The following is a 12,218-nucleotide window of genomic DNA, read 5'->3' as shown; positions in this document are numbered from 1 at the left end:
AGGGGGGTAAAAGAGGAGAATATGGAAATAGGGAAAAGTCACTTTGGAAAAAGGGTAAGGATCTGTGGAGGGAAGCAGAGGGTAATATGGACGCAGAAATTAACAGAAACACTTCGTCATGGTTGAGACAAAAACAGTGACAGGCTCCAGATGAGCTTCGGAAATCTGATCGGGCAGTCCATGTGTAAAAAAACTGATCCCTTTTTCCATTTCCCGTGCCAGCAGCCATACCAAATTTCTGATGGAGTCTAATTTGATTGCCCATTCAGTGAGAGAAGGTACATATATTAATTTCCAGTGATGGAGAATAACTGCTCTGGCTGCAGTAAGAAATGTCTAAGCATGTCTTTTTTCACACTCCGGGTCCGGGGATCATGGATAGGAGAGCCATCGCAGGTGATGCATGAATAGAAGTATCTAAAAGTTTGCAATATAGATCCAAATTTTTTTTTTCCATCCGCACAGGGGGACAATCCCACCAGATGTGAACCATGTTTCCCTTCGAAGCATGACATCGCCAACAGATATCTGGGTTAAAGTGGTGTAAACCAACAGGGCATCTATATCATCTAGTTATCACCTTAAACTCCTTTTCTTGAGTTTGTGTAGCTATTGACAATTTATGGGATAAAGTGAAGCATTTTTGCCATTCTTCAGGGAAGAAGGTAAGTTGAAGATCCTTTTCCCAAGCCCGCCTGTAAGAGAGGAGGTCTGGGTGGGCCGACGCCAAAAGAATAGAATATAGTGAAGAGATCATATGGGTTGATGGATCCTTCTGTAATAGCAGTGATTTAAAGGCAGTTGGTTTGGCAAGAATATCTGAGATCGAAGAGATAGATCATATATGGGACAATGCCTGTTTCTTCTGCAAACACTGCGTGGAGTTATGCAAGGGAACCGAGGAAGAGGAGGCCGCAGTCAATGTTGGGTCAAACTGGAAGACTTAAAATAGTCTTCTATGTTCCTGTTTGTGCCAAGAGCCATGTTAATTGGAAGCTGGTAAAAAAAAGTGTTCCCGTTCAGTTTAATCAATTGTCGCCCTCTATATAGCAGAATGATGGCGGCAAAGTGGTTGTGATATCCTGAGCGGACATCATATGACGTGATCAGGTTAACACAGCCGGCGCGTGCTCGCAGGGGCACAGCGCGGCAATCGGAGGTGCTGTGTGTCAGTCTGACACACCGCAACTCCGATTGTGGTATGAAGCCTCTGACAGAGGCTTTTTACCACGTGATCAACTGTGACCAATCACAGCTGATCATTGCGTGAACCAGGAAGTGCCGGTAAACAGCTTTCCTCAGTTTACACTGAAAGGGAGCACAGCCCTCATCAAAAGGTGCCCATCAGCTGCCAATCAGTGCACAACACCTGCCAGCCTATTCTCATAATAAACACCTGTCAGTGCCCACAACATTGCCAATCAATGCCCACAACAGTGCCAATCAGTGCCCAAAAAAGTGCTAATCAGTGCCCCATCAGTAATGCCTATCAGTGCCACTCAGTAGCTCATCAGTGCTGCCTATCCAGTGCCACCTATCAGGGCCATCAGTGCCGTCAGTGCTGCCTATCAGTGCCGCCTATCAGGGAGCATCAGTTTTTTTTTTTAAATTGTCGGTCTTTTTTCATTTATAGCGCAAAACTTTAAAGCTGCACAGGTGGTAAAATACCACCAAAAGAAAGATCTATTTGTGGGAAGAAAATTATAAAAATTTAGTTTGAATACAGAGTTGTATGACCGCGTAATTGTCATTCAAAGTGCTGAAAGCTGAAAATTGTCCTGGGCAGGAAGGGGGGAAAGTGCCTGGTATGGAAGTGGTTAAAGGACAACTTCAGTGCATGTACACTGTGAAGAGGAGCCAGCCAAATGTCTTCTTTGTGAAGGCTGTGCAGCACAGGGTAGGGCTGCAAAGTGAAATCACTGGATCAGTGATGATAGTAAGTATGTACTATAACTAACTGGGTGTACTCAGAGGCTTAGTAGGAATCAATTCATATATAGCTTCACAAAGGTGATATTTTCCTTTAAGTGAAGGACAAGTCCTTAAATGTCTGGATTACATTTGTTTTCTTTCTTAGTGTTTTTTTTTTCCTTTAATTTTAACCCGGTGATCCTGCCAGTAATAGACTTTCTCTCCTACAGTGACATTGCTCACTCAAAGTTGGCACACTAGCTGCTTACCTGATTTGGATTACAAACACTTACCCCTCTCCTCATGTACATTAATTAGGGAGGAGATGTTTTGGAGTTCACAAAGATCGCTTGGAATTAGACAATATTGTTTATTTACTCTTAATTACAATTGGATGGACGGTGCCTTTACTTGAGTGGGTGGATGCACGTGTATGTATCCTGGCATGCACACAAATCTGCTTCTCCTGCTGTCATTAGACAGTGAAGAACATTAGCTAAAAGAACAAAGCTGACAAAACAGCTCTGTGTCATAGCTGTGACTGCCCATTACAATGATGTCTGATAGAAACAGTGAAGTATTTTCATTGGTGAGCCCCCAGCTTCCTCTTACAATAAAGGAAGGAGAGAAAGAGAATTTAATGAATAAATCCATTATTTAAATCCTTATGACTGCAATAGAGGTGAAAATGAACATGCGATCATAGGTGTGTGTGTGTGTTGGGGGGGGGGGGGGGGTTAGAAAGGGAAAACTTACCACCAATGTTGCTAGTTTGACTTTGGTTTAAAATTTATAAAGGGCTAGAGTCCGCAAATCATGGGGGAGGGGTGTTTTTTTTTTAAATATCACTAACCATCAGTGATTGTGGATTGTCTTGTGGTGGGGGTTAAAAAAAGACAAAGGGGGGTTTAAAGTGCTACTGACCACCAATGATGGCATAAATATTTGGGGTGGCTTTAGGGAAAGGCCTATGCATCCTCAGCTCCTGCCAGGAGTGGAGGTATTTTGGTGTTGCCTCCTGGGCTGATGCAAGAGGAGGAGACAGTGTTGATCTCTACCTGCTAGGCCTATGGCCTGGAGAAGGCCTTTCCTAGAATGGAGGTCTGAGTCTGTGGCCTGGAAAAGTTTGCTCTACCTTGCTGGAGCATCTGGGGAAGAAGTGCCCTGCTAATTTGTTTCCAGAGGTGAGTATATGCTCTGTGGGTGGACATTGCAGAGGAGTCATGTCTACTAGCTCCAGAAGGTGTTTGTGCTGCCTGAAGCTACTACACAGTCTGTTAATACATATCACTGCTATTGGCTTAAATGTCTACAGCCTGCATTGACTGTTGCTAATGGAGAAGTTTAGAGTTGCATTTTTGTCATTTTTGGATATCTGGTGTCCTAACCCTTATGCCGTGTACACACGAGCGGAATTTCCCACAGAAAAAGTTGGATGGGAGCTTTTCATCGTATATTCCGATCGTGTGTATAACCCCATCGGACTTTTTACGTCAAAAATTCTGACAGACCTAGAAAGAGAACATGTTCTAAAATTTTCAGATGGAACAAATTCCTATCGGGAAAACTGCTCGTCTGTATGCTGTTCTGATGTACCAAAAATGACACATGCTCTGAAACAAGTACAAGACGGAAGATGTCAGCTACTGGCTATTGAAATTCCTTTTTCTAGTCCCGTCGTACGTGTTGTACGTCACCGTGTTCTTGACGGCCGGACTTTGGTGTGATCGTGTGTATGCAAGACAGCTTGAGCGGAATTCTGTTGGAATTCCGTTGGAGAAACCTTCAGCGTTTATTCCGATGGAAAAAACGCTTGTGTGTACAGGGCATAAGGCCTCAGTTTATTGTGCCTTAATAAAAGCTTTTTTCTATAATGACTGGTGCCCTATTCCTTTTTCCTCTACAAAGAGTAAATCATTCTGCTCCAATGTTTGGAATGCTATTGTGTATTTATTTAAATAATCAAAGTCCAGTACAAAATAATCAAGACTGACAGCAATTTGGGGTCTAGGGCATCTCTTCCTCAAGCCACAGATATTGAAGATACTGTAACTAAATTGGTAATTATTTATTAAGAATCCAGATGTAACATAATCCATCCACCGAGTAATAGCAGTAAACAATATTATCAGTAACACATTTGTAAAGAAATATGAAGAACAAAAGAACACAGTACCACAATATGGGCATTAGTACAGCCAGGAGTGTTTGTATACTATAGACTGAAAACTTTGACATCAGAAAATAAATTAATCAGAAAATAAAATTAACACTGCAGTTTGGGCAACCTTTTAATTTCATTCTATTTCAACAGTCATTTACCATTACCATACCTCCTAAATGGAGTGTTTTGGAAGCAAATTAGGCAAGTTTATTTGTGAATAGCAGATTTATAGTAAAAAACAAACAATACACTTTATTATCTGGGTAGTCTCACCGTCCAGCCTAACAAAATCCATATGGACATTTCAGCACCCCTGATCTTTCATCTTAAAGCATGTTACACATGGAAATGAAACTAGAGTGGTAACAGTACCCTCAATTTTATGGGATTAAAAATCTATTCTAATCTAATATATGAAATAGTAACATGGGGATCTTATTACATTTTTTTTTTTTATAAATGTGTAAGTATTGTGGTACATACTTACACTTTAAAGTGACTCTGTTGCTTCTCAAAAAAATTCCAAAAAATGGTCCCTGTGGCTAAACATTCCAAACTCTGCTGTGGTGAAGCAGTGAAGCCATCTGCAAAGTATTCAGCCGTTAGGTTTCTGTGGTAGTGAGCCCTTGTAGAACAACAACTCGGGGTTCCCCAGGGCGTGGAGTTTAGGTCCAGCCTGCTTCTTCACCATGACCCACAATAGCAGTAATGGATTTGCAGCAAGCTGGAACCAGCTGATGATACAGAGACCACACGTGCATGTAAAATAGAGATTGAGGGAGACAGAAGAGGATCAAGGAAACGAGCAGGTAGCAGATGAAAAATAAAAAAATTAAATAAAAGCTGGGGTCAGTACACGGAATATACGAAAGACTAGGCAAACAGGATGTGGCAGTAAGGTTCCCTGTCGTGGTGTATGTCGCCCAGGATTCTCAACTAGGCAGGTTGAGGGACTCTGGGTGGGATGAAATATCCAGTCTTGGGACCAGGATTTGGAAATAGCCAGGACACTGTGCAGGTGAATTCTGGGAATTTTTCAAGAGACCAGGGAGACCAGGGTTCTGGGCCAGAGTGCTGCATGGGGCAGTCTGTGATGGAACAGAGGGCCCAAGCCTGAGGGTCAAAGCAGCAGGGAAGCTGTTAGGAAAAGAGCTAACAGAAGTACAGCATTTGTATATGAACACAGGGATGCTGTGTTACAGGGTCAGAAGGACTGAGGCGCAAAGCCTGAGCAGTAGTGCTGCTGCTAAAGAGAGCCAGGAGGCTGAATTGTATGTTATATTGTGTTGATAGTGGAAAATCTTATATTGTTCTTTTGATGGACTTTTTATTTTTCAGGCCAGGAAGTAATAGAAAGGAACGAAATAAAAACTTGCAGAATAGCAGATGATTCTTATAGGTAAGCACAAAAGCTAAGCAACACATATGAATAGAAACAGAGGTCTAGCAGAACCACTACAGCAAGGAGGTAAGAATACACAGGAAGGAAACAGCAGGCTAAATCATGACTTTACCATTCAACACAGTATTGGAAGCCTGTGGCAACCACTGCACACGTTTGAAATGGTGAATTTCTAGATTTCTGCCCAATTCATGTTTTTAATAGGTTCCTGTCAGAGCATCTACTGCCAACTGAATTGATGCCATTAGACAGAAAGAAAGCTTATTGAAAGAGGGGGACTTAATTTTAACCTAGGCAGCAGTCAAAGCTCCATGTAGAGCATGGGCCTAGGATCCAAGCAGGTTCCCCAGGAGCACAAAGTAAAAAGTAACACCACTTCAAGACACGACCAGGTGCCTACAACTCAGCACCGATGTTACCTTAGAAATATTTCTGGCCAGACCATGTTCATTTTAATTACCAATCCTATAACTACAATATGTATGTAGCCAAGAGCTGGATATTAATATAGTCCTGCAATCAGGAGACACTGGGGGTTATTTACAAAAGGCAAATCCACTTTGCACTGCAAGTGCACTTGAAAGTGCACTGAAAGTGCACTTGGAAGTACAGTCGCTCCAAATCTAAGGGCTAGATCTAAAATAAGTGGAAGCTCTGCTGATTTTATCATCCAATCATGTGCAAGCTATAATGCTGTTTTTTATTTTCCTTCCATGACCCCCTTGGATCTACAGCTACTTTACTTCCAAGTGCACTTTCAGTGCACTTTCAAGTGCATTTGGTGCAAAGTGGATTTTCCTTTAGTAAATAACACCCACTGTGTGACTTTGCTCTGGGGAAGCAGGTTGCCTCTAGTGCTGAGTTTGACACTGACCTGTTACCTTCTTGACGAAGAGACAAGGCAGAGTCGGGTACCTTGGGACATGTAGTCCAAATGGATGGGATTTGCCCTCTTGCTGAATCGGGAACTACAACTACCAGATAGCTGATGGGGAAGAACAGACTGCTAGGAGAGTCCTTAAAAGGGACGGATTGAGGCCTGGAGCTCTCTCTTGGGACCCTGGCAGGGATCTGAGTGCAGGGATTCTGTGACGTGCATGCTGCAGCTGAATCGCGGCCTGCACCAGCAGAACTATCCAGCGGATATTTGGAAGGACATCTGCGGGCAGCCCCCCTTGGCTGTTAGGCGGTGATATGGATGCTGTTCCTATTCTATCTATCCTGCTGTGATACCAGACCCGGGTGAGCCATAGTGCGCTGAGGTGGAGGCTGGATACCATCACCTGAGCTACATTCCTGAGAGATCATCATCATCACCACCATCATTATCATCATCATCTCTTGTTCAAGTGTGGTGAGTGGACAATAGCCCAACCTTATTAACACTGTATATAGACACCATTGCCTCCCGCACCATCTATCATCCTTAATGTGAAGGTTCTAGGCCAAACATCATAGACACTATATACAGACATCTCTCATGGATCACTGTGATCCCTGTTGTAGTTTGTTCATCACTGGAAGATTTGCTTCTTTGTTTATTCACAATCAATTGACTCATGGTACTTTGATCTGCTATTCAGAAATTCTTTGCATACAATTGTTTCAAAGGGCTAGCTGAAGATCAACCGGATTGTTTCACAGTAATAAGGGACTACTTCTCACCTCCTTCCTTACTTCAGGGATTTGTTTCTATTGAGCTCATAGAGTTACAATTCACCAAGAAATCTCTGAAAGAGCAGGTTGAATCTCAATACAGATACTCCTCGTTTAACGTCTTACCTGTTGAATGACCATTTGGACTTACGACCAGCTCTCCCTACCCTAATGACCCGCTGCACTTGGAAGTGCAGTCGCTCTAAATCTAAGGGGTAGATCTGAAATGAGTGGAAGCTCTGCTGATTTTATCATCCAATCATGTGCAAGCTAAAATTCTGTTTTTTATTTTCCTTACATGTCCCCCTCGGATCTACAGCGAATTTACTTCCATGTGCACTTTCCGTGCAGTTTCAAGTGCACTTGCAGTGCAAAGTGGATTTTCCTTTAGTAAATAACCCTATCTGGTAATTAAGTGAGGAGAGCCTATATAGCTTTACACTGTCAAACAATTCTAACAATATATTTACTTTTCTGCATCTATGTGTTGAGGAACATAAGAGAGGGATCTGACACCAATAAGAGCCATTCCTCTGCCCTCCTGTAACCTGTTCACAGTGATTATAGTCCTCACCATTGAATATTTAATATTGATACGTGATTGTCGTTTCGTTATTTATAACATTCCTATGAGAGATACTATTCTAAACTGTAAACTTGTATTGATTTTCAAATTGTTTTCATTTCACTAAGTAAATAAGTTAATTTGTTTAATCAATTCAGTTGTATCTACTTCATTGATATCATTCCCAAAGGCAAAATGTCTGAACCTAGGGTGTCAGAGGTGGCTGAGGACTTGCAGGGTCAGGGCAACCAGTGAGGTACTGATTTAACCAGTGACCTTCACAAGGGCAGTGCTACATGTACTATTCAGTAAGTATCTGTATCTATTTTTGGATGCTTTGTAAAGACTTGGGGGAATCGAGAGCAATCTGAATGATGCACAATCAAGTTGGGAAGCAAAATGGCCAATGAATGCAAATGTTTATTGAGCTCAGTATGTCCTTTCTTACCTGCCATTTGGGGAACACTTGTTTAAAAAAACCTTGTCATCACAGGATCAATTTTTTTCAAAAAAATAGGTCACCTGTAAAAGACGCATTTATATACGTACCTTTCTGCCAGCCCATGTAGTAAAAACCTCTGCACCCTAGCCAATAAAAGCATTCATAACTTTGGTTGTCTAGTATACTTGCTCCCCTTCCAGCCGCTGTGGTTCTTCCTGCTGGCTCAAACATCACTACAGGTCATAGGAGCTAGCAGGAGGAACCATGCTGGCTAGGAAGGGGAAACCATTGTTGAACTTATTTGATGGTTGACTACTTGCAGCAACTGAGGAGCAGAAATGGGGGAGCTTTTCAATACACAGGCCACCAGAAAGGTACATGTTTCTTTTACAGGTGACCTATTTTGTAAAACCTTGAGAGGGTAACTTTAAAGTTGATTTTCATTTCTAAAGTGATTGGTCTCCTATTACATGTTACTACTGTACATCATTGATCTTTCCACATTTTTTCTCATTGATTGTTAATTAGACATATACAATGGCTTACTTTGATGCACTGAACATACTGTATATTATCCACTATAATCCAATGGAAAATAATAAGGATGCACCGATGCTGATACCAAGCTTATGTGCAAGGATCGGTAATCACCTAAATGCTCCCAATACTGATAATTTGAGGTGCGATTTGCATCATTACAAAATTGATGGGCGCAATTGCACTGCAAAGTATTGTATGCAATTTGAACAGGAATGCGGTGTGATTCCTGTCCGAATCACATGCAATTTGCCCCACTGCTCCTGTGTTTGTGTGTATAGAAAGGGATTAAAGTACCATCTAGTGAGCAGTTTAAAAATGTTAAAACTCACTGTAAATATCTGGCCACATGCAAAATAATCTACATAGGTGTCCCAGTCTGCTAATGATAGCAAGTCATGGCCACTGGAGTTATTCACAGGGCTGGAGGAGATGTAGAGGCAGTCTGCCCCCAAGCTGACATCACTTCTGCCTTATACCCACGGGGTCCCGGGAACTTATCCTCCACCCCTGTGAGCTACTCCAGTGGCTGTGATTTGGTATAATCGGCAGACCCAGACACTTAGGTAGATTATTTTGCATGGGGCAACAGATGTCAGATTATATCAGGATGGCATGTAGCTCAAGAGGACAGATAAGCATTTTTGAGATCAATATTTGCCTTCCTTTTGAGTGAGTCTTTGCCTTCCTGTTGAATGGGTCTCACTGCAGAAGCTTCAATGAAGGGAGAATTGTTGTGACTGGAAGCCTCAGTGAGCCTAATATTTAGGCAAGTCTTCTTTATTTATTCCACTCTTCTGTGGTGACCTACTTTATATCCTCCATAAATGGAAAGGAACCTCTCGATTTTTTTAAATTGAGGAATACATCTTTAGAGTTTCAAATGCTCTTTGACTGGATTCTCCCATTTTTAGCCTCTTTTATGGCTGTGACAAAAGGTTCCACCCAGCTGAAATCGAATCCTGTTTGGCAAGGCTGCTCTGCTTCCTCCGAGTGGTCATTGAATTCAGCTCCTGAGGCCATCTCTGCCAGTTGAGGAGAGGTACCAAGAAAAGGCTGTATCACAGCTCTCTAAGCTCTATGAATTTTTTTAAACTGCCCACTAGGTGGCACTTTTCCCTTTTATAAACCCAGGAGCAGTGGGGGAAATTAAATACGATTCGTGCAGGAATCGCACCGCTTTCCTGTTCAAATTGCATGCAATTCTTTGCAGTGCAATTTTTTTGTATTGACACAAATCACACTGTAAAGTATCGGTACTCATTACTGGCGAGTACTTGACCAAGTATTAGTACTTGTACTCTCCGATAAAATAACAGTATAGACGCAACCCTAGAAAATAGTTATCTTTATTACAACTGAAGCACATGATGCTTTTGATGTGGCATCAGGTCCACTGTGCTTATGCACACCCTGATATGTAGAGGTTTATAATGCTCAGAGAATGATGTCATTGTGACAATAGTGATGACATCACTGCCTGGTTGTCGTGATAACATCAGCATAGTGATGATCTTATAAATATTGTGTGTTTGAGGTCCCTGGCAATCAAGCAATGATTGTCTTTACAAGTACATTTCATGTAAATTTGGATATAGGTTTGAATAGCTGTCTTGTTACTCACCAGCTGTAGAACATCAGCAGAGACCATCTGCATGCAGCACATTGCAGTAGCCAACGCACAGACGATTGTGGAGATGATATTCAGAGCACACACACTAAACAACAGGTCCTGTGAAAAGATGCAAAAAAGCCATCAGGTTTTTGTCTCAGAAATGCATGTGACAGGAATGCAAACATCTTTAATTGGGTTTATAATAATGGCTGTCACTTGCTATCTATTCAGTGTGGGAATAATTCGTTTGCACTGTTGCTTGTTCAGCACCGATTTCCTCCCGTGTACAAATATTTTACGATGCTGTATTGGACACTGCAGCTGGAAATTATAACATACTGTTATTTTTTTTTTTTTTGTCAAAGGCTATTATTTGCTTCAATATGTACATGCATGGTTTCATCAATTCATTTTAAAATCTTATCAGGGAATGCTAATTTGTTACTGCAGGGAAAAAGAGGGGTGATGCTCACCTTAAAGAATCATCTTGGGTTTAGTGTAACAAACTGATGCACCAACATAACACCTGTTGCTAAACAATTTTAGCGCTTCTCAGCTTCCTTGAGGAGTGATACGTGTGAGATTTGTTAAGCACCAGGGGATATGTTACAATGAACCAAAGATGATCCTTTAAGGTGAACAGCTCTTCCTATTTTGGGAACTTTTGGACTGCAATGAGTTTGGCGGCTCACGACAGCAGGGAGCCTGCTTCTGTAGCTGAGAGGTTGACAGGAGAGGCGTGCAATCTGCAGTGGAGCATTACTTTGTAAGCATGCCCAGAACAATTTTTTTGCCTATGCCCACCTTATTGTAAGACCATTGATAGTGTGTGAGAGCCATGTAGCTTCTAATGCTGCTATAGGGTAGGCTGTTGTATTCTCTCTTAACCATTTAAGGAACGTAAGGATTTGCCCCCTTAATGACCAGGCTATTTTTGGGATATGGCACTGCATCAATTTAACTGACAATTGCGCGGTCGTGTGATTTTGTACCCAAACAACATTTATGTCCTTTTTTCCCACAAATAGAGCTTTCTTTTGGTGGTATTTGATCACCTCTGTGGTTTTTATTTTTTGCGCTATAAACAAAAAAAGAGCGAGATTTTGAAAAAAAAAACAATATTTTTTACTTTTGCTACAATATCCCCAAAAAATTAAATAAAAACATTTCTTTATCAATTTAGGCCAATATGAAATTGCAGCAAGCGTATATTGATTGGTTTGCACAAAAGTTATAGCATCTACAAAATAGGGGATAGATTTATGTCATTTTTTATTATTTATTTATTTTTTAATAGTAATGACGGTGATCTGCGACATTGTGGCAGACAGATCGGAAAATTCTGATACTGGGACCAGTGACATTTATACAGTGATCAGAGCTAAAAATAGCCACTGATTACTGTATAAATGTCACTGGCAGGGAAGAGGTTAACATTAGGGGGCAATCAAGGGTTTAAGTGTTCCCTAAGGAGGTGTTTCTAACTGTGGGGGCAGTGTACTGACTAGCCGAGGAGAGAGACCGCTATTACTGATCACTAAGGACAGCAGATCTCTCTCTCCCTGTCAGAATGGGGATCTGTCTGTTTACATTGACAGATCCCTGTTCTGGCTCTCCGGTGTCGCACACGCCCCCTATAGCTTCATAAAGAGGCCAACGTACAATGACAGTGATTCATGCAGCCTTGCCAACCTACCATAGTACAACTGTGGAGGCTGGTTGGGAAGTACTTACAGGAAAACAAAACGAAAAATACTAAGCCGCGCTAACTCATATAGACATCAAATTGTGCAACAATTGAAAAATCGTGAACAGTTAGTATCCTCTACACGTAAATTAGTGTACACTTGTGTCATAAATAACAAAATACATATATAGATTATAAATGCAAATCACTCATTCCTTGCGGTATAGAGTCACATAACA

The 12,218-nt window shown here is 41.5% G+C and overlaps 1 protein-coding gene across 1 annotated transcript in view; it reads right to left on the bottom strand.

Annotated features, from left to right (window-relative positions):
* The window catches only part of ENTREP2 (endosomal transmembrane epsin interactor 2), a 1,041,875-nt gene that overhangs the window by 157,401 nt on the left and 872,256 nt on the right, over positions 1-12,218 (bottom strand). Inside the window, exon 6 of the mRNA XM_077473414.1 lies at positions 10,302-10,409. Coding sequence (XP_077329540.1) covers positions 10,302-10,409 — 108 coding nt within the window. The remainder of the gene's footprint in view (positions 1-10,301; positions 10,410-12,218) is intronic.

This window comes from Lithobates pipiens, unplaced genomic scaffold (genome assembly GCF_037356315.1).
Source record: "Lithobates pipiens isolate NorthernLeopardFrog02 unplaced genomic scaffold, aLitPip1_a1.2 Scaffold_8, whole genome shotgun sequence".
Lineage (NCBI taxonomy): Eukaryota > Metazoa > Chordata > Amphibia > Anura > Ranidae > Lithobates > Lithobates pipiens.
The sequence above is the reverse complement of the archived record's forward strand: the minus strand, read 5'-3'. Positions and strand labels throughout refer to the sequence as shown.